This window comes from Scyliorhinus torazame, chromosome 5 (assembly GCF_047496885.1).
Source record: "Scyliorhinus torazame isolate Kashiwa2021f chromosome 5, sScyTor2.1, whole genome shotgun sequence".
Taxonomy (NCBI): Eukaryota; Metazoa; Chordata; class Chondrichthyes; order Carcharhiniformes; family Scyliorhinidae; genus Scyliorhinus; species Scyliorhinus torazame.
Genome location: NC_092711.1, coordinates 325,904,686 through 325,928,705, shown reverse-complemented (window position 1 = coordinate 325,928,705; position 24,020 = coordinate 325,904,686). Strand labels below are relative to the sequence as shown.

Below are 24,020 nucleotides of genomic sequence, written 5' to 3'. Positions count from 1 at the left end.
GTTACTTCTGAATTCCTCCAAAGATCCATCCTTGGCCCCTTCTCGTCTTCTGATGACAGTCAGTCAATTTCCACTTTTATGTCAATGACATCTAGCTTTACCTGTTCATCTACCTCTCAATTTCAATGATCCTGAGCTATTAGCTGCTTGTCTGACATCCTGTCCTGGATCATCTCCAGTACCCAGCTGGAGATCAAGGGGAAAGGAGCCATCGTGTTTCGTTCCCACCTCAAACCATGGATTTCATGGTTCTCCTTAACCCAAATCGAACGGTTCATAAACTTCACTTTTTAAAAACGCATTTTTACGGGATTCACTGGCTTGGAAATTTAATCAGATCCGCCAGCCTTTTCCAACAGACATCAGGATTCCAGATACCAAAAATCAGTATTTTGGCAGTAAAATTGGTATTTTCATTTCTAAGAAAAAATGCCCAATCTGGAGTACAGCTTTATTTCACAAATCTAAAACATGAATGGAAAATGCAAATCTAACGCTATTACGTAGATGTACATCATCATAAGTGGATGTTTTCAAATTAAGTTTCAAACATTCCCCCACAAAGTCAGCCAGCCCTTGAAAGGGAGCTCCCTCTTAATATTTATTTCTTCCCCCTAAAAGAAAACTCCTCTCGCTTAAATTACTCTCCACAGGGTGTGTGGGATTTGTCTGAGGGCAACATGTGGATATGTAACAGCATTAGATTTGCATTTCCCATTCTTTCTGGTTGTATCACAGCCTGGTATGAAGCCTGCTCTGCCCAAGACCGCAGGAAACTACAAAAGGTCGTGAATGTCGCTCAGTCGATCACGCAAACCAGCCTCCCATCCATTGACTCTATCTATAATTCATAGATCATAGAATTTACAGTGCAGAAGGAGGCCATTCGGCCCATCGAGTCTGCACCGGCTCTTGGAAAGAGCACCCTACCTAAGGTCCACACCTCCACCCTATTCCCATAACCCAGTAACCCAACCCAACCCAACACTAAGGGCAATTTTGGACACTAAGGGGCAATTTATCATGGCCAATCCACCTAACCCGCACATCTTTGGACTGTGGGAGGAAACCGGAGCACCCGGAGGAAACCCACGAACACACAGGGAGGATGTGCAGACTCCGCACAGACAGTGACTCAAGCCGGAATCGAACCTGGGACCCTGGAGCTGTGAAGCAATTGTGCTATCCACAATGCTACCGTGTTGCCCATAAATTCCCGCTGCCTCGGAAAGGCAGCCAGCATAATTAAGGATCCCACGCACCCCGGACATACTCTCTTCCACCTTCTTCCGTCAGGAAAAAGATACCAAAGTTTGAGGTCACGTACCAACCGACTCAAGAACAGCTTCTTCCCGACTGCCATCAGACTTTTGAATGGACATACCTCGTATTAAGTTGATCTTTTCTCTGCACCTTGCTGTAACTGTAACATTATATTCTGCAGTCTCTCCTTCCTCCCCTATGTACGGTATGCATTGTTTGTACAGCATGCAAGAAACAACACTTTTCACTGTACACTAATACATGAGACAATAAATCAAATCAAATTCAACGCGAGAAATCGCTTTGTGGTATTCAAGCACATTTTCCGTATGAAATATGGAAAATCCATGCTGGTTGGCACCGGTATTTATTGCCCATTCCTAGTTGCCCTTGAGAAGGTGGGGGTGAGCTGCCTGCTTGAGCCGCTGCAGACCCGGAGATGCAGGCACATCCACAGTGCTGTTAGGGAGGGGTTTGCAGGATTTTGATCCAGTGGCAGTGAAGGAATGGCCGATATATTTCTAAGTCAGGAGAACTTACAGGTGGTGGGATTCCCAGATGTCTGCTGCTTTTGTCCTTCTAGGTGACAGTGGTTGTGGGTTTGGAAGGTGCTGTCTGAGGAATCTTGGTCAGATCCTGCAGTGCATCTTGTAGATGGTACATACGGCTCCTACTGTTCGTCATTGGTGGAAGGAGTGAATGTTCGTGGAAGGGGTTACGACACCCTGGGCAAGTGAGCGGTCAATTCCTGCTCCATGTGCCCTGGAGTCACTTGTGAATTAACCAATAATTCTTTCAAAAATACCCGTGGTCTTTGGCCCTTAGCTGCCCAATAATTACATTCACCAGGTTTGTAAATGTAAACACAACTACTGTTTATTAATAACAAGAACTATGAAATATGCAGTAAATACAATTGGTTAACTATCATTTAACTCCTTACTCCCACTTTAATTGCCCCACCCTCTCACACAGGACAAACGCAGAGGGCTGGAAAGGGGTAAAGATCCTAAGTTAAAGCAAAAGAGTCTTTGTTGCAGATGGTGTTTTTTTTAAAGCACACTTTCCTTCACATCAAGCTTGCAGATTAAAGTCTGTTTTGCAGCCGATAATGGTCTCTCTAGATTAATTCATTCAGGTTATCTGTAGTTTAGAAATGGAGCACTCACAGCATTGCTGAGGAGAGGTAGTCCTCACAACAGGCTTTCTGGAGAGTGAGTTAGTTGGCTCAATTCAGCCTTTTCTGGAGAGTTAGCAGAATCCTGTCTCCGAGCTGTCCACCGAAACCGTGGGACTCTGCAAAGCATTCCAGTGGGATAGGATTCAATCACCACCTGTTACCGGGCAGAGCACGGCCTTTGGGGCCAATCCATTGCCTACCAGCCAATCAATCAAACTGAGTCCCAGCCCCATCTCTCTCTCTCACTGGTGCAAACCAGAGGCTAGCAGAGTTCTCCCCTGTAACTTCTGAATTTTGCCACTGGTCTTAAAGAGAGAGACATGTCCATTAATCCTCCACGGATCAAAAAAATGCCAAATAAAAGGGGAATATGGGTATAAACAAGGACCCTGACAAAGGGTACAAATCAAGCGGAGCTGCTTTTCCTGGGTGATGTTGGGCTTCTTGAGTGTTGCTGGAGCTGCACTCATCCAGGCAATTGGAGAGTATTCCATTACACTCCTGACTTGAGCCTTGTCGATGGTGGACAGGCTTTGGGGAGTCAGGAGGTGAATTACTCTCCGCAGGATTCCCAGCCTCTGATGTGCTCTGGTAGCCACAGTATTAATGTGGCTGGGTCCAGTTCAGTTTCTGATCAATGGTAACCCCCAGGATGTTGATTGTGGTGGATTCAGTGATGGTAATGCCATGAAATGTCAAGGGGCAATGGTTAGATCCTCTCTTGTTGGAGATGGTCATTGCCTGGCACTTGTGTGGCGGGAAGGTAACTTGCCACTTGTCAGCCCCGAGCCTGTACACTGCCCGGGTCTCGCTGCATTTGGACTGTTTCATGTGTTTGATATGAAAGTGAAGCTGAGATCCTGACTCTATATCCTATCACTAAGATCACCTATTTCCATTTGTATAACATTGTTCTTTTCCCTGCCCACTGTTCATCAGCTAAAACTCTAATTTGTGCCTTTGTTACCTTCAGACTCGATTATTCCAATGTCCAGTTTCCCCATTTTCACCCGCAGATTGCCCAAGCCTCTTTTGAAAAAACCCTCATCCATATCAAGCCCTGTTTACCCATCAGCCCTGTGCTCACTGACCTACATCAGCTCCCAGTCCAGCAACACCTTGATTTTTAAAACACTCATCCTGGTGTTCAATCACCCCTCCCAATCCCTGTAACCTCCTCCAGCTCCATCAGTTAACGGTGAACTCACAGTGGCGCAGTGGTTAGCACTGCTGCCTCGCGGCACCGAGGACCCAGTTCGATCGTGGGTCACTGTCTGTGTGGGGTTTACACATTCTCCCCGTGTCTGCGTGGGTCTCACCCCCACAACCCAAAGATGTGCAGGGGAGGTGGATTGGTCCTGCTCTTTAGCCCTTTAATTGGAAAAAAAATGAATTAGGTACTGTAAATTTATAAAAAGTTAATGGCTGACCGGTCTATTTGCAGTGTGTTGTGATCTATTTTACTCGGCTGCACTGTCAACCACCTGCTTTAACGTCCTCTCTTCCCATCACTAGGCTTTGGAGGGGCTGAGGTTGTAACCTATGAAGATCGCCAGTGGCACAGCGAATGCTTCAAGTGTAAGAAGTGTTACGGCTCCCTGGTCAACAAGCGTTTCGTTACCCACAACAGGGACGTGTACTGCCCCGATTGTGGGAAATCCCTGTAATCCTGTGTGTGTGTCAAACACTTGATCACGCTTGTTAATCAAATACATTACTGTGTTACAGCAAAGCTTTTAAAATTTGATAAAGTAACCAGATGCTTCAAAGGCAGTACAATAGCACGCACTTGCAACTATTACAAAAGTTACATATTACCCATCTTTTTTTGCAATGCTAAGTATGAAGTGCAGGCATGGAAATGGTTTCAAAAGAATCCATCAGAACGACAAAAGTTTAATTAAAATGTCTGTAATATTTAATCATATGACTTCATAGCTGAGCTCTCAAAACAGTAAAAGCAAATAGCTAGAATGATATTTAAACTCATAATATAGGCATATGCTATTTACTCGGTTTCTATTGCGTTTTGACTTCATATACTCACCCGAACAGCCTCTTCCAGTCACTCTCGCTTTAGTTATTAGCTCAACACTAATTTCTTACATTGATCTGCAGTGAGTGTGAATCAAATTCAGTCCCTTCACAAGCGAGCAGATTCTGTTGTGTGGAAGTGTGATCGATCACTTTAAGAGGAATTTTCGGGATTGATGTGGATGATCTGATGCTCAAGCTGTGTTAGGATCTCTTTGTAGTATCGTTCCTCAACTGCTGCCAATTAGTTGATGATTGATTTTATTCCACGTTTGGCTTTTAAATAGATAAATATGCAGCTGTTCGCTGTCTTGCTGTCCTTCACGGGATTAAGTTTGCTCAGTATGTACCTCATATTATTCGTTTCCACATTAGTGCTAATTTGGTTGAAGTTTATTAATGTTTTGAAATGATGACCGAGTGTTTGCCTTGTGGCGACGTGTAATGGAAAGGTGCAGGACTGGATCGCATGCTAGGTCCCTGTCCAATGCAATGTATGGGCAATCAATGGACTGTATACAGCATGACAGTATTGTACCTTTAATAAAAGACTCTCAAAGCTCCAGGCAGCCGTGTACTTCCTGGCATTACACAGCTAGTTTGTCTTGTTTCTGGAACAAGTGGAGATGTGCACAACTTTGTTTTTCTTCCATAAACTGAGAGACATCAAACTGGTTCTTTGGGCTGCCAGAACTGATTATCAGGCAATCTGAGAGAGAGAACCCAGGGGGAGATGAGGAACAATTTCTTCACACACAGAGCAAGGATCTGGAAGGAACTACTTGAAAGGGTGGTGGAAGCAGATTCCTAGAAATCTTTGAAAGGCAACTGGACTGTGTACTTGAAGAGAGTGAATTTACAGGGTTATGGAGAGAAAGCTGAAATTGAACCAGCTCTTTCAAAAGCCAGCTCAGTAGAACAGGCTGAATGACAGCTCCCTACACTGTCTGATCACAGACACACACACAGATTACACAGAATCTACAGCAATAAAACAGGTCACCAACTCTAAATGGTTCATCCTGATTATGCTCCACAAGAGCCTCTTTCCACCGTAGCACCATGACCTTCAAATCCTTTCTCTCTCGCATGCTTATCCAGCTTCACCTGAAATACATTTTCACCTCAGCATAATAAATAGGGGAAGACCACTTAGCTCTTTGAGCCTGTTCCAAAATGGAATCCCGCAGTCTCAGCACTCTGCGGGTGAGCAAGCTGCTCCTGAATTCCTGATTGGATTTATTAGTGACTATCGAATATTTATGGTCCCTATTTTTGGTTTTCCTCACATGCGGAAATCCACAAACATCCTCTTCAACCCAGTGCTGGCATCACCTTTAGGCTAAACATTAGCCATGAGTCCAGCACAGTGCTCACCTCATTCAAACTTCCACAGCTGAGATTCACCATCCCATTGTTAATATTTATGGATAAGCTTTAAAGAGTAAAATTAAACCGTAAACCATTTCCATTTTTTTTATTTTGTAAAATTTATTTAAACGATGCACAGATTTTTCTATTTACATACAGCTGTCACCAAGGCATTGAACAAAAGTAATGTGCACAGCAAGACGGGTCGTTCACTTAGTGATTGTCATTTTCCTGCAAAGGTTTCAAGTTAACTATCTTACAAAAATACACTAAATGATTGATCTAAGGCACTGCTCTAGTCTAAACCAATGCCAAAGTGTAGTGAGCTTGACTTTTCCCCACAATCGTTACAGACTAGAAGATTCCTATTTCTAAATCCTACACCAAGGGAACCATCGAATTTACAGTGCAGAAGGAGGCCATTCGGCCCATCAAGTCTGCACCGACCCTTGGAAAGAGCTCTTCTCACCTTGGAACCAAACCAACACATTTGCAATAATAAATTTAAAGAAAGATAAAGCAGCCAATAGCTTCTTCCTATTAAGAGGAGTGGGGATGGCTGAGCAGGCTGTTCATCGCTGGCTCCTTCACTGAGGCTAACAAAGTCCAGCAGCATCACTTATAGGAGGAAGCAATATTTAATAAACATAAAAGATGGAGCAAGTGCAGTAAAAAGAACACAGCTTCCTATATATGTTAGCAGCTATTTAACTCCATAAGCTAAGGAAGCTCGTTGCTTGCACTTCGTTTCATACGTACGGAGTATGGACGGGTTATGAACTAGCAAGTTAAGGGCCACAGTGGAAAGGTTGTTTAAAGTTAATATTTCTTGATGGATGTTTCGGGATGATTTTTAATGATACAAAGGATGTTCATGAAGAATTGGTTTTGTGGCCCAATACTGCTGGCATGTACAATAATACTTACAAGTATATGGAGAAACCTCAATACATTAAGTAAAGAAAGCTTATCTTAAAATGAGTGAATTAGGTAAATACCAAGTTTCTACCTACAAATACTTGAGTTTATCAACTGAAGCCATTTCATTCTTAATGTATGTTAGTAGTGCAGCTTTATTGAACATACAGTAATCGATATGGTTGGAGTCTTAACAGAGGTTTGTTTAAATAACAGCAACTCACATTTGGTTTCCTATGTCAGTACATGAAACACACACAACAACATTGCATTGAAACACCAACCAATATTTTCAGATTAGAAAGCTTTATCTTCTCTCGTCCACTTACCATTACCCTACCCTTCACTGTTACTTCTTCCTTCTAATATAGTACTGTCCCAGTTGAATCAATAAGAACCTGGACCAGACATAGCAGTGAGTGGGCATAAAGAGAGAGAGAGAAACAGAATTCAAACTAAGTGAGAAGTGGGGAATGAGCTGGCGTGCTCTGTCACAAGCACAAAGACACAGAGCATTAGCATTTACAAAAAATCACAAAAGCAAACATGTACTGCAAACAAGTTTGATTTTGCAATTCAAATGAAATGCATTTCACATACAACCATTATTAAGAGTTTGCCTCTCTTTAGCTCCATCACTTCTTGTGAGCAGCTGGTTTATTTCAACAAGTTACTTTTAAAAAGCTTTAACAAATAGGACTGGGACAATTTAACTGCAAAAACTGAGATAGTAATTGGCATTCCTTATCCTGCAGTTAGGGAGATGGAGCGCTCATTCAGGATGTGACACACAAGTTCAGAATGAGAAATGTCAGCTAAACTCAGTAAATATGAAAATGAAGCTGGCCCGAATGTCTCACGAGACAATACACAGGATAAGGAATGAAACTTCAACTGATTACACTCATTGTCAAAAACATAAGATAAAAATCAAAAGAACCGTCAGCTATTGAGAGAAAGCACAATGCACTCGGGGAGTAAGCTCCGAAACTCCGAATGGTGCAAACTAGCATCCTATATGACATTTCACATGCCACCTTTCTTATGGTCTTTTTAATTCTTCTGGGGAAAATGAGGGAATTCCATAGAAGCAGCTTCTTGTAACAAGGCCATCAGCACTTATTAAAAATACTGAATATGCAAAGTGCAATCACAATGTTCGGAATCAAAGCCACTCAGAGTCCTGAGAAAACACAACAAATTATAAAGCATTATATATAATAACACATTGTGCAACAACAGGACATAGGGGCCTCCCACCCTGCTTCATATCATGCTATCAATACATCTTTCTAATCCCATCCCCTCACGTGTATATTCAGCATTTACATGAATACATCCAAACCATTTGCTTCAACCATAGCCTGCCAAACCAAGTCCCACATTCTGCCACTCTGGGCAAAAAAGCTTTTGCCTGAATTCCCTCTTAGATTATTGACCATTTGATATTGTTGACCCTGGTATGGGTCTCTTCTGCAAGTGGGAATACCTAATCCCATTAAAAATGAATCCCAATGGTTGGTTTGATATGATCTCATTAACCTGCATCACTTTTTAATGATCTGTGTATCTTGCCTCACTGACATTAGTCAGGGAGAATGTGACCTATTCCTTTATCCATAATGTTCCGCTTCACATTTACCTCTATGAAATTATTTTGCCATTTATATTACCACATTCTATAGGAGGCATCGAACACATCAAAGCAAGTCCTTTCCTGATAAAGCAACAGACACGAGTCCTCTTTAAATCTTAAAACAATAAAAATCCAGGCTTGCTCAGAGGCGAGGAATTTGGTTCAATCGGAATATAAAACTGAGGGCAGCACGGCGGCGCAGTGGTTAGCACTGCGGCCTCGCGGCGCCGAGGTCCCAAGTTCGATCCCGACTCTGGGTCACTGTCCGTGGGTTAATGGGCAGCACAGTGGTGCAGTGGTTAGCACTGCGATCTCACAGCACCGAGGTCCCAGGTTCGATCCGGGCTCTGGGTCACTGTCTGTGTGGAGTTTGCACATTCTCCCCGTGTCTGCGTGGGTTTCGCCCCCACAACCCAAAAAATGTGCAGAGTAGGTGGATTGGCCACGCTAAATTGCCCCTTAATTGGAAAAAAAATGAATTGAGTAATCTAAATTAAAATAAAAGGAATATAAAACTGATTCTTGACATCTTGCTGCATTATTTCTTCCATTCATTCTCAGGATTAACAGTTCGGTGTCGGGGTTTGACATGGCTTGATGAGATGTACAAAACTCATGTGATATTTATACACTGCCAGTCGGCCACTTTGAGGGCAGTGAAGGGTTAACACTAACATGGGTCTTGTAATTGATAATATGGAAAGATGTGTCATTTGAAACATGGAAGTCTGGCAATATCTGCTCTGAGAGAAACATGAGGGGATACAGGGCAAGATCCCACAAAGGGTTAACAGCAGCTGCAAAGAGCAGGATTGTAAAATGCAGATAGCCTTAGTCAAGCAGGCTTAGCAAACACACAGGATTTTTGTATGAAGCTAAAAACAATGGTTCACATCTTCATTGAAAGTAACTATCTTAGTAAGCATCTGGAAAAGCATGGATGAGGGTTTCAGTTGAGCTCGGTGATAAATGTAAACCTTTCAAGTTATAACCAAGTGGATTTTTAGCATTACGCTAAAAGCAATGATTCACACCTTCATTGAAGTAAAATCAGCAGATAGAAAAGAATGACTCGGGGGGGCAAATATATAGGTGTGAAATTCTGCTGACATCAGGTAAATTAAAAGAAAATTGGAGACTATCAGTCTACGAGAAACATAATTTAAAGCCAAAATAAAAGTCAAAATTATGAGCTGGGGACACAATTGGAAAATAAAACTATAGAAATGACAGGGATCAAGATTCACACCCCTATTGAAACCAAAGCATTTTGAACATCACAAAGGACAATGTAATCGGATCTGAGGGCTAAGGCCATGCTGAAAATGAATACTTAGTCATGTTAGAAAAATTTAGATTAAAGGTACCTTTTACAATCCAAGGGAAATAAAAGTTACTTTACAATAAAGTGATAAAAACTTAATAACTGTTAGAAAGAGAATATAAACCCAGAGACCAGAGCAGGAACTACCAGAACCAGAGAGGGAGAGAGAGAGAAGCAGAGAAGGAACAAGAGAAGCAAGCAGAGTCAGCTTACAGTCAGCTCGGTCATGGGAAAGGAACAGAGCCAAGTAGCCGAGCTAGAACAGCTAATACATCTAAGGAAGACCAGAATTTAAAGAGGAGGCAGAGATAGTCAGCAGAGTCGGCTCTCACAGCTTGGTACATGGGAAAGATAGGACACAGCAACCGAGCTCACCAGCGAATACATCTAAAGAAGACCAGATTTTAAAAAAGAAGATTGATTGTCAAGTTGGGCCTGAAGGTCCCTTCAACCAACCAGAAGGATCCAGAAGCAAGATCTTTTTACCTTTCTGTAAAGACAGTAATTGCAGCTTTTAAAAGAAAAAATATAATAATAAAATAACTTAAAAGTTTTAACCTGAAACAGTGGTTATTCCAAAGTCTACTTTACTCACTTAGCAATGAGGGACCCAGGATCGACGCTACTAAGTGGTAAGTAGATGAAATCTTCTGTGAAGGTATGGGTTATACCGGGGGATAACTTGAAAACATAGTTTTACCTGAATAGCACCCACTGAAGCCTGCATCGGAGTCGGGGAGTGAGAATTCCTGTTCACCATTTAGAATGTCGGCCCTTTTTGGTATAGGGGAGCTTCTAAGAATAGTGGTGAGTTTTCAACATCAGTCTGCAGCAACATCAATGCCTTGACCAGAAGGATGGCCACTTCCCTATTCTAAAAGGACATCAGTGAACCAGCTGGGATTTTACCACAATCCAACACTTTCATGGGCACTTTTACTGAAATCAGATTTTTAAAGCTCGATCCAAATTCTGAAACTGACATGGTGGGATTTCAATTCCATTCTCTGGATAAATGGTTGAATAAGACAACACTGCTACACCTCACTTTCTATCAACCCCAACTGAATTGGTGACAGGACCAACTTTAAATGATGTCCCCAGAAACATGATAAACTGCACCTCTATTACTGACAACATAGGGCAGCGCGGTGGCGCAGTGGTTATCATTGCTGCATACAGCGCTGAGGACCCGGGTTCGATCCCGGCCCTGGGTCACTGTCCATGTGGAGTTTGCACAGGTTTCACCCCCACAACCCAAAGTTGTGCAGGGTAGGTGGATTGACCACGCTAAATTGGGTACTCTAAATTTATAAAAAGAAAAAAAAGGAAAACAAAATGACTGGAAACACTGTCAGAAAGGAAACACTGTCAGAAAGTCTGGAATCAAACCATACCTGATGTTTCCTCAATAGGTTTGGTAAAGGATGTTACTCCTCCATTCTCTTCAAGTGCAATGATATGACTGTCGGGAATGCCAGTTGTATCAATCAAGTTTTGGTTACAGTCATCCGCATTACAGGGAGTTACAGCCAACTTGGTGACCTTTGAACAAACGTCAAGGTCAATATAATCCTGCAGGATCCACGTACTGGCTTTTCCATTCGGATGCCCAACACCTTCACCCACTTCATTTACATGTAAACGTTTCGACACATCACCTTCCTTTGGCATTGGGCTTAAAAGAGGAATGGAAAAATAACATAATAAGTAAGAGCAGGAGCCCACTCGAGTCATTCAATAAGATCACGGTTGATTTGAATGTAGTCTCAACTCCACTTTCCTGCCTGCCCCACGATAACCCTCGACTCCCTTGTCGATGAACATAAATGCACAATGCAGCAGAGAGGTGAATAAAAATCTTCTGATTCTCTGTAGGAACAAAGGACACTAGTCCAGGAGTGGGCCATTCTGCCCCTCGAGCCTGTCCCGTCATTTAATGAGATCATGGCTGATTTGGGACCTAACTCCATAAACCTGCCTTTGGCCCATATCCCTTCATATCTTTACTTAACAACAATCTATCTCATATTTAAAATTAACAACTGAGCTAGCTCACACTGCTGTGTGTGGGAGAGAGTCCCAAACCTCGACCACCCTTTGAGTGAAGATGTTCTTCCCAACATCTCTCCTTAACGGTCTGCCCCTAATTTCTAGACTCTGACCCCGAGCTTTCGAATCTCCACCCAGTGGGAATAGTTTATCCTTACCTACCCTGTCTCTCCCTGTTAATATCTTCAATACTTCGATCAGATCACCCTTTAACCTTCTAAATTCTAGCAAAAACAGACCTAATTTGAGTGATCTCTCCTCGTAACTGAGATATCATTTCTATAAATCTACGTTACTCTCCCTCCAAGTCCAAAATATCCTTCCTAAGGTGTGGTGCCCAGAATTGCTGACAGTGACTCCGAGTGGAGTCTAACCAGGGTTTTGTAAAGCTGCAGCATAACCCCTGCGTCTTTAAACCCCAATCCTCTGGATATAAAGGCTAGCATTCCATTAGCCTTTCTGATTATTTTCTGCATGTTCTTGGAATTTTAAGGACCTATGCACCTGAACCCCCCCAAGTCTCTTTGGACATCCACTGGGCCTCACCTCTTCCCATTTACAAAGTGCTCTGCTCAATCCTTTTTTGGTCCAAAATGGATAACCTCACACTTGCTTACATTGAATTCCATCTGCCAAAACATTGTTCATTCACTGAGTGTGTCAATATCTCCTTGCAATTTTATGCTTTCATCCATCATGTGATAGTTCACCATATTTCTTCATCCCAGAGGGATTTGGATAGGTTAAGTGAATGGGCTAGGGTCTGGCAGATGGAATACAATGTTGACAAATGTGAGGTTATCCATTTTGGTAGGAATAACAGCAAAAGGGATTATCTAAATGATAAAATATTAAAACATGCTGCTGTGCAGAGAGACCTGGGTGTGCTAGTGCATGAGTCGCAAAACGTTGGTTTACAGGTGCAACAGGTGATTAAGAAGGCAAATGGAATTTTGTCCTTCATTGCTAGAGGGGTGGAGTTTAAGACTAGGGAGGTTATGCTGCAATTGTATAAGGTGTTAGTGAGGCCACACCTGGAGTATTGTGTTCAGTTTTGGTCTCCTTACCTGAGAAAGGACGTACTGGCTCTGGAGGGTGTGCAGAGGAGATTCACTAGGTTAATCCCAGAGCTGAAGGGGTTGGATTACGAGGAGAGGTTGAGTAGACTGGGACTGTACTCGTTGGAATTTAGAAGGATGTGGGGGGGATCTTATAGAAACATATAAAATTATGAAGGGAATAGATAGGATAGATGCGGGCAGGTTGTTTCCACTGGCGGGTGAAAGCAGAACTAGCGGGCATAGCCTCAAAATAAGGGGAAGTAGATTTAGGACTGAGTTTAGGAGGAACTTCTTCACCCAAAGGGTTGTGAATCTATGGAATTCCTTGCCCAGTGAAGCAGTAGAGGCTCCTTCATTAAATGTTTTTAAGATAAAGATAGATCGTTTTTTGAAGAATAAAGGGATTAAGGGTTATGGTGTTCGGGCCGGAAAGTGGAGCTGAGTCCACAAAAGATCAGCCATGATCTCATTGAATGGTGGAGCAGGCTCGAGGGGCCAGATGGCCGCTTCCTGCTCCTAGTTCTTATGTTCTATATTTACTTTGAGTAAAATACACTGTTTCTGACTTCACATTTATTTAGTTATAGTTGTTATTAAGATGCACTACACAAAGTTGCAGGGACCACTAGTCTCAGATTAAAAAGGGCAGCTTTTAATTCTGTACATTTTCTCTGCTTCTGTTTAATTTAGAAGAGTGCTTGATGAAATGTTTGAACCTGTGAACAAGTTCATTTATTCAGACTGCAGGCCCACCCCCCGTGCTGTCGGCACAGCAAAATCCCACAAACAAAAGGGAGATGAACGATTCAACACCTTAACCATCAAATGATTCTCAACAAAACTTGGCAATTCTAAGCAAGCAGCGCTCCCAGGTACTGCTCTGGAATATCAGCCCGGATAGTGCTGTAGCAAGCAGCGCTTCCCAGGTACTGTACTGGAATATCAGCCCGGATAGTGCTGTAGCAAGCAGCGCTTCCCAGGTACTGCACTGGAATATCAGCCCGGATAGTGCTGTAGCAAGCAGCGCTTCCCAGGTATTGCACTGAATATCAGCCCGGATGGTGCTGTAGCAAGCAGCGCTTCCCAGGTACTGTACTGGAATATCAGCCCGGATGGTGCTGTAGCAAGCAGCGCTCCCAGGTACTGTACTGGAATATCAGCCCGGATAGTGCTGTAGCAAGCAGCGCTCCCCAGGTGCTGCACTGGAATATCAGCCCGGACCAGGTACTGCACTGGAATATCAGCCCGGATGGTGCTGTAGCAAGCAGCGCTCCCAGATACTGCACTGGAATATCAGCCCGGATGGTGCTGTAGCAAGCAGCGCTCTCCAGGTACTGCACTGGAATAACAGCGCTCCCCAGGTGCTGCACTGGAATATCAGCCCGGACCAGGTGCTGCACTGGAATATCAGCCCGGACCAGGTACTGCACTGGAATATAAGCCCGGATGGTGCTGTAGCAAGCAGCGCTCCCCAGATACTGCACTGGAATATCAGCCCGGATGGTGCTGTAGCAAGCAGCGCTCTCCAGGTACTGCACTGGAATAACAGCGCTCCCCAGGTACTGCACTGGAATATCAGCCCGGATGGTGCTGTAGCAAGCAGCGCTCTCCAGGTACTGCACTGGAATAACAGCGCTCCCCAGATACTTCACTGGAATATCAGCCCGGATAGTGCTGTAGCAAGCAGCGCTCCCCAGGTACTGCACTGGAATATCAGCTCGGACCAGGTACTGCACTGGAATATCAGCCCGCATAGTGCTGTAGCAAGCAGCGCTCCCCAGATACTGCACTGGAATATCAGCCCGGATGGTGCTGTAGCAAGCAGCGCTCCCCAGATACTGCACTGGAATATCAGCCCGGATGGTGCTGTAGCAAGCAGCGCTCCCCAGATACTGCACTGGAATAACAGCGCTCCCCAGGTACTGCACTGGAATATCAGCCCGGATAGTGCTGTAGCAAGCAGCGCTCCCAGGTGCTGCACTGGAATATCAGCCCGGACCAGGTGCTGCACTGGAATATCAGCCCGGACCAGGTACTGCACTGGAATATCAGCCCGGATGGTGCTGTAGCAAGCAGCGCTCCCAGGTACTGTACTGGAATATCAGCCCGGACCAGGTACTGCACTGGAATATCAGCCCGGATAGTGCTGTAGCAAGCAGCGCTCCCAGGTACTGTACTGGAATATCAGCCCGGACCAGGTACTGCACTGGAATATCAGCCCGGATAGTGCTGTAGCAAGCAGCGCTCCCCAGGTACTGCACTGGAATATCAGCCCGGATAGTGCTGTAGCAAGCAGCGCTCCCCAGGTACTGCACTGGAATATCAGCCCGGATAGTGCTGTAGCAAGCAGCGCTCCCCAGGTACTGCACTGGAATATCAGCCCGGACCAGGTACTGCACTGGAATATCAGCCCGGACCAGGTACTGCACTGGAATATCAGCCCGGATAGTGCTGTAGCAAGCAGCGCTCCCCAGATACTGCACTGGAATATCAGCCCGGACCAGGTACTGCACTGGAATATCAGCCCGGATAGTGCTGTAGCAAGCAGCGCTCCCAGGTACTGCACTGGAATATCAGCCCGGATAGTGCTGTAGCAAGCAGCGCTCCCCAGGTACTGCACTGGAATATCAGCCCGGATAGTGCTGTAGCAAGCAGCGCTCCCCAGGTACTGCACTGGAATATCAGCCCGGACCAGGTACTGCACTGGAATATCAGCCCGGATAGTGCTGTAGCAAGCAGCGCTCCCCAGATACTGCACTGGAATATCAGCCCGGACCAGGTACTGCACTGGAATATCAGCCCGGATAGTGCTGTAGCAAGCAGCGCTCCCCAGGTACTGCACTGGAATATCAGCCCGGATAGTGCTGTAGCAAGCAGCGCTCCCCAGGTACTGCACTGGAATATCAGCCCGGATAGTGCTGTAGCAAGCAGCGCTCCCCAGGTACTGCACTGGAATATCAGCCCGGACCAGGTACTGCACTGGAATATCAGCCCGGACCAGGTACTGCACTGGAATATCAGCCCGGACCAGGTACTGCACTGGAACATCAGCCCGGAGCAGGTACTGCACTGGAATATCAGCCCGGAGCAGGTACTGCACTGGAACATCAGCCCGGAGCAGGTACTGCACTGGAACATCAGCCCGGAGCAGGTACTGCACTGGAACATCAGCCCGGACCAGGTACTGCACTGGAACATCATCCCGGAGCAGGTACTGCACTGGAACATCAGCCCGGAGCAGGTACTGCACTGGAATATCAGCCCGGAGCAGGTACTGCACTGGAACATCAGCCCGGACCAGGTACTGCACTGGAACATCAGCCCGGAGCAGGTACTGCACTGGAACATCAGCCCGGAGCAGGTACTGCACTGGAATATCAGCCCGGATAGTGCTGTAGCAAGCAGCGCTCCCAGGTACTGCACTGGAATATCAGCTCGGACCAGGTACTGCACTGGAATATCAGCCAGGATGGTGCTGTAGCTCAGGGTGGGTTGTGGACACAACCTCCTGGTTCAACGGTCAGAGTAAAGCCACTGAATTAAGCAGACACTTGTTGTAGCTGTATACAATGGACCTTGCCATTCACATACATGGAGATAAAACTCTTGCTCTCGAAAGAGTCAATAGTTACACAAGATAATCAGGGAAGTAATTAAATTACTGAGACAGACAAATAACCATCAACATTCACAAGTTTTTACCTGGTGTTTTGGGAGGTTGTGGACATGGGGCACATTGGCACAGCTTCTTTCCTGCCCTAGAATTCAACTCTGGCACATTGCAGTGGGAAGGCACTTCAGAGACTGGGCATCTGTGCACACTGGGTGTTATTGATTCATTGACAGGCTACTGATATGGACATAGCAGAGTGACGGGAGCCTAGACTCTGACACTGCAGCGTGACTGAGACTAGACTCGAACACTGCAGAGTGACGGGAGCCTAGACTCTGACACTGCAGAGTGACGGGAGCCTAGACTCTGACACTGCAGGGGGATGGGAGCCTAGACTCTGACACTGCAGAGTGACGGGAGCCTAGACTCTGACACTGCAGAGTGACGGGAGACTAGACTCTGACACTGCAGAGTGACGGGAGACTAGACTCTGACACTGCAGGGTGATGGGAGCCTAGACTCTGACACTGCAGCGTGACGGGGGCCTAGACTCTGACACTGCAGAGTGACGGGAGCCTAGACTCTGACACTGCAGGAGTGATGGGAGCCTAGACTCTGACACTGCAGGGGGATGGGAGCCTAGACTCTGACACTGCAGAGTGACGGGAGCCTAGACTCTGACACTGCAGGGTGACGGGAGCCTAGACTCTGACAATGTAGGAGTGACGGTAGCCTAAACTGACACTGCAGAGTGACAGGAGCCTAGACTCTGACACTGCAGGGTGATGGGAGCCTAGACTCTGACACTGCAGCGTGATGGGGGCCTAGACTCTGACACTGCAGAGTGATGGGAGCCTAGACTCTGACACTGCAGGAGTGACGGTAGCCTAGACTCTGACACTGCAGCGTGATGGGAGCCTAGACTCTGACACTGCAGCGTGACGGGAGCCTAGACTCTGACACTGCAGCGTGACGGGAGCCTAGACTCTGACACTGCAGGAGTGACGGGAGCCTAGACTCTGACACTGCAGCGTGACGGGAGCCTAGACTCTGACACTGCAGAGTGATGGGAGCCTAGACTCTGACACTGCAGAGTGACGGGAGACTAGACTCTGACACTGCAGGGTGATGGGAGACTAGACTCTGACACTGCAGAGTGACGGGAGCCTAGACTTTGACACTGCAGCGTGACGGGAGACTAGACTCTGACATTGCAGAGTGACGGGAGACTAGACTCTGACACTGCAGAGTGACGGGAGACTAGACTTTGACACTGCAGGGTGATGGGAGCCTAGACTCTGACACTGCAGAGTGACGGGAGACTAGACTTTGACACTGCAGAGTGACGGGAGACTAGACTCTGACACTGCAGGGTGATGGGAGACTAGACTCTGACACTGCAGAGTGACGGGAGACTAGACTCTGACACTGCAGGGTGACGGGAGACTAGACTCTGACACTGCAGAGTGACGGGAGACTAGACTCTGACACTGCAGAGTGACGGGAGACTAGACTCTGACACTGCAGAGTGACGGGAGACTAGACTCGGACACTGCAGGGTGATGGGAGACTAGACTCTGACACTGCAGGGTGATGGGAGACGAGACTCTTACTGCCCAGCTCTGCCCAGAGGAAAACAAGGAAATTAACGGGGAGGAGGGAATTAACTAATTCTAATCCTACAATTTACAAAATCATGAGAGAGTAACTAAGTTAAAGTGAAAAGATTAAGAGTTTGTTCTTGATTTTGATATGGTAACTAGCAGACCTCCCCAGGCATTGCTCACACAGAGGTTCATCATCGAAGCCTAAGACTTTCCCAAAGGAAATCTGAAACTGAAAACTGGAAAAAGATTGGCTGAATATGGACAGACAAATTGAGTTTTTAATATGGAATCAAGTCTTTACAGTTCATAGTGCTATTCCTTGGTACACGAGTCTTTTGTTAGATTACGTTGGATCAGAACAAGAGAAATATTGCAAATTTTAAACCGAAAATGGTCGAAATCTACAACATGGTCAATGTTTGGAGTGTAGAGAGAAAACAGGCAGAGGAAATGTTCATCTGCCCATTTTCCTCTTCTGATCATTTCAGCTGCTGCATAAACTTTCTAAATATATCTTTAGAGGTGCAGAAACCTACCTCACATCCACTGTCTGCTCTTTGTTCAAACAGCCCCTCGTGTCATTCGTCTTGTCCACACCATTCAGCTCAGTTTCCTCGCCCACTGCAGCTTCATCTGACCACTCTGCACAGTCTTGCACATTATCTTGAAGCTCATCAATTTCGTCTGTGCTGTCTAAATACAGACGACAGGGGAAAGATTTCAGCAGGTACTCCCCCATTGAATTGGTTCAAATCAAAAAACATTTAGTGATATCAAAACTTCCCTGTAGTATTATTCATACACAGGACACAGCTAGATTCATACACAGGACACAGCTAGATTCATACACAGGACACAGCTAGATTCATACGCAGGACACAGCTAGATTCAAACGCAGGACACAGCAAGATTCATACGCAGGACACAGCAAGATTCATACACAGGACACAGCAAGATTCATACACAGGACACAGCAAGATTCATACACAGGACACAGCTAGATTCATACGCAGGACAGAGCAAGATTCATACACAGGACACAGCTAGATTCATACACAGGACACAGCTAGATTCATACACAGGACACAGCAAGATTCATACGCAGGACACAGCTAGATTCATACGCAGGACACTGCAAGATTCATACACAGGACACAGCAAGATGCATACCCAGGACACAGCTAGATTCATACGCAGGACACAGCTAGATTCATACGCAGGACACAGCTACATTCATACGCAGGACACAGCTAGATTCATACGCAGGACACAGCTACATTCATACGCAGGACTCAGCAAGATTCATACGCAGGACACAGCAAGATACATACGCAGGACACAGCAAGATTCATTCACAGGACACAGCACGATTCATACGCAGGACACAGCACGATTCATACGCAGGACACAGCACGATTCATACGCAGGACACAGCACGATTCATACACAGGACACAGCAAGATGCATACCCAGGACACAGCTAGATTCATACACAGGACACAGCTAGATTCATACGCAGGACACAGCTACATTCATACGCAGGACACAGCTAGATTCATACGCAGGACACAGCAAGATTCATACGCAGGACACAGCAAGATTCATACGCAGGACACAGCAAGATTCAAACGCAGGACTCAGCAAGATTCATACGCAGGACACAGCAAGATTCATACGCAGGACACAGCAAGATTCATACGCAGGACACAGCACGATTCATACGCAGGACACAGCACGATTCATACGCAGGACACAGCAAGATTCATACGCAGGACACAGCTATATTCATATACAGGACACAGCTATATTCATACACAGGACACAGCTATATTCATACACAGGACACAGCTAGATTCATACACAGGAGACAGCAAGGTTCATACATAGGACACAGCAAGATTCATACACAGGACACAGCAAGATTCATACACAGGACACAGCAAGATTCATACACAGGACACAGCAAGATTCATACACAGGTCACAGCTAGATTCATACACAGGACACAGCACAATTCATACACAGGACACAGCACGATTCATACACAGGACACAGCTAGATTCATACACAGGACACAGCTAGATTCATACACAGGACACAGCTAGATTCATACACAGGACACAGCTAGATTCATACACAGGACACAGCAAGATTCATACACAGGACACAGCTAGATTCATACGCAGGACAGAGCAAGATTCATACACAGGACACAGCTAGGTTCATACACAGGACACAGCTAGATTCATACACAGGACACAGCAAGATTCATACGCAGGACACAGCTAGATTCATACGCAGGACACTGCAAGATTCATACACAGGACACAGCAAGATGCATACCCAGGACACAGCTAGATTCATACGCAGGACACAGCTAGATTCATACGCAGGACACAGCTACATTCATACGCAGGACACAGCTAGATTCATACGCAGGACACAGCTACATTCATACGCAGGACTCAGCAAGATTCATACGCAGGACACAGCAAGATACATACGCAGGACACAGCAAGATTAATTCACAGGACACAGCACGATTCATACGCAGGACACAGCACGATTCATACGCAGGACACAGCACGATTCATACGCAGGACACAGCAAGATTCATACACAGGACACAGCAAGATGCATACCCAGGACACAGCTAGATTCATACACAGGACACAGCTAGATTCATACGCAGGACACAGCTACATTCATACGCAGGACACAGCTAGATTCATACGCAGGACACAGCTACATTCATACGCAGGACACAGCAAGATTCATACGCAGGACACAGCAAGATTCAAACGCAGGACTCAGCAAGATTCATACGCAGGACACAGCAAGATTCATACGCAGGACACAGCAAGATTCATACGCAGGACACAGCACAATTCATACGCAGGACACAGCACGATTCATACGCAGGACACAGCAAGATTCATACGCAGGACACAGCTATATTCATATACAGGACACAGCTATATTCATACACAGGACACAGCTATATTCATACACAGGACACAGCTAGATTCATACACAGGAGACAGCAAGGTTCATACACAGGACACAGCAAGATTCATACACAGGACACAGCAAGATTCATACACAGGACACAGCAAGATTCATACACAGGACACAGCAAGATTCATACACAGGACACAGCAAGATTCATACACAGGTCACAGCTAGATTCATACACAGGACACAGCACGATTCATACACAGGACACAGCACGATTCATACACAGGACACAGCTAGATTCATACACAGGACACAGCTAGATTCATACACAGGACACAGCTAGATTCATACACAGGACACAGCTAGATTCATACACAGGACACAGCTAGATTCATACACAGGACACAGCTAGATTCATACACAGGACACAGCTAGATTCATACACAGGACACAGCTACATTCATACACAGGACACAGCTAGATTGATACACAGGAGACAGCAAGATTCATACACAGGACACAGCTAGATTCATACACAGGACACAGCTAGATTCATACACAGGACACAGCAAGATTCATACGCAGGACACAGCTAGATTCATACGCAGGACACAGCTAGATTCACACGCAGGACACAGCTAGATTCACACGCAGGACACAGCTATATTCATACACAGGACACAGCTATATTCATACACAGGACACAGCTATATTCATACACAGGACACAGCTAGATTCATACACAGGAGACAGCAAGGTTCATACACAGGACACAGCAAGATTCATACACAGGACACAGCAAGATTCATACACAGGACACAGCAAGATTCATACACAGGACACAGCAAGATTCATACACAGGACACAGCAAGGTTCATACACAGGTCACAGCTAGATTCATACACAGGACACAGCACGATTCATACACAGGACACAGCACGATTCATACACAGGACACAGCTAGATTCATACACAGGACACAGCTAGATTCATACACAGGACACAGCTAGATTCATACACAGGACACAGCTAGATTCATACACAGGACACAGCTAGATTCATACACAGGACACAGCTAGATTCATACACAGGACACAGCAAGATTCATACACAGGACACAGCTAGATTCATACGCAGGACACAGCTAGATTCACACGCAGGACACAGCTAGATTCATACACAGGAGACAGCAAGGTTCATACACAGGACACAGCAAGATTCATACACAGGACACAGCAAGATTCATACACAGGACACAGCAAGATTCATACACAGGACACAGCAAGGTTCATACACAGGTCACAGCTGGATTCATACACAGGACACAGCAAGATTCATACACAGGACACAGCACGATTCATATACAGGACAGCTAGATTCATACACAGGACACAGCTAGATTCATACACAGGACACAGCTAGATTCATACACAGGACACAGCTAGATTCATACACAGGACACAGCTAGATTCATACACAGGACACAGCTAGATTCATACACAGGACACAGCTAGATTCATACACAGGACACAGCTAGATTCACACGCAGGACACAGCTAGATCAATACGCAGGACACAGCTACATTCATACGCAGGACACAGCTAGATTCATACGCAGGACACAGCTACATTCATACGCAGGACACTGCAAGATTCATACGCAGGACACTGCAAGATTCATACGCAGGACACAGCAAGATGCATACCCAGGACACAGCTAGATTCATACACAGGACACAGCTAGATTCATACGCAGGACACAGCTACATTCATACGCAGGACACAGCTAGATTCATACGCAGGACACAGCTACATTCATACGCAGGACACAGCAAGATTCAAACACAGGACTCAGCAAGATTCATACGCAGGACACAGCAAGATACATACGCAGGACACAGCAAGATTCATACGCAGGACACAGCAAGATTCATACGCAGGACACAGCACGATTCATACGCAGGACACAGCACGATTCATACGCAGGACACAGCACGATTCATACGCAGGACACAGCACGATTCATACGCAGGACACAGCAAGATGCATACCCAGGACACAGCTAGATTCATACGCAGGACACAGCTAGATTCATACGCAGGACACAGCTACATTCATACGCAGGACACAGCTAGATTCATACGCAGGACACAGCTAGATTCATACGCAGGACACAGCACGATTCATACGCAGGACACAGCACGATTCATACGCAGGACACAGCAAGATTCATACGCAGGACACAGCTATATTCATACACAGGACACAGCTATATTCATACACAGGACACAGCTATATTCATACACAGGACACAGCTATATTCATACACAGGACACAGCTATATTCATACACAGGACACAGCTAGATTCATACACAGGACACAGCTAGATTCATACACAGGACACAGCTAGATTCATACACAGGACACAGCATGATTCATACACAGGAGACAGCAAGGTTCATACACAGGACACAGCAAGATTCATACACAGGACACAGCAAGATTCATACACAGGACACAGCAAGATTCATACACAGGACACAGCAAGGTTCATGCACAGGTCACAGCTAGATTCATACACAGGACCCAGCAAGATTCATACACAGGACACAGCACGATTCATACACAGGACACAGCACGATTCATACACAGGACACAGCACGATTCATACACAGGACACAGCACGATTCATACACAGGACACAGCTAGATTCATACACAGGACACAGCTAGATTCATACACAGGACACAGCTAGATTCATACACAGGACACAGCTAGATTCATACACAGGACACAGCTAGATTCATACACAGGACACAGCTAGATTCATACACAGGACACAGCTACATTCATACACAGGACACAGCTAGATTGATACACAGGAGACAGCAAGATTCATACACAGGACACAGCTAGATTTATACACAGGACACAGCTAGATTCATACACAGGACACAGCAAGATTCATACACAGGACACAGCTAGATTCATACACAGGACAC

The 24,020-nt window shown here is 45.5% G+C and overlaps 2 protein-coding genes across 12 annotated transcripts in view; one reads left to right on the top strand and one right to left on the bottom strand.

Annotated features, from left to right (window-relative positions):
* The window catches only part of fhl1a (four and a half LIM domains 1a), a 42,486-nt gene extending 37,446 nt beyond the window's left edge, over positions 1-5,040 (top strand). The window contains exon 6 of the mRNA XM_072505992.1: positions 3,959-5,040. Within this exon, the coding sequence (XP_072362093.1) occupies positions 3,959-4,110 (152 nt within the window). The 3' untranslated portion in view covers positions 4,111-5,040. The remainder of the gene's footprint in view (positions 1-3,958) is intronic.
* An 899-nt stretch (positions 5,041-5,939) lies between these two features.
* The window catches only part of map7d3 (MAP7 domain containing 3), a 171,617-nt gene continuing 153,536 nt past the window's right edge, over positions 5,940-24,020 (bottom strand). For all 11 annotated transcript variants that reach the window (XM_072505980.1, XM_072505982.1, XM_072505985.1 and 8 more), the window contains 3 exons: positions 18,596-18,752; positions 11,124-11,404; positions 5,940-7,949 (listed from right to left, as the gene is read on the bottom strand). In XM_072505980.1, coding sequence (XP_072362081.1) covers positions 7,942-7,949; positions 11,124-11,404; positions 18,596-18,752 — 446 coding nt within the window. In that variant the 3' untranslated portion in view covers positions 5,940-7,941. The remainder of the gene's footprint in view (positions 7,950-11,123; positions 11,405-18,595; positions 18,753-24,020) is intronic.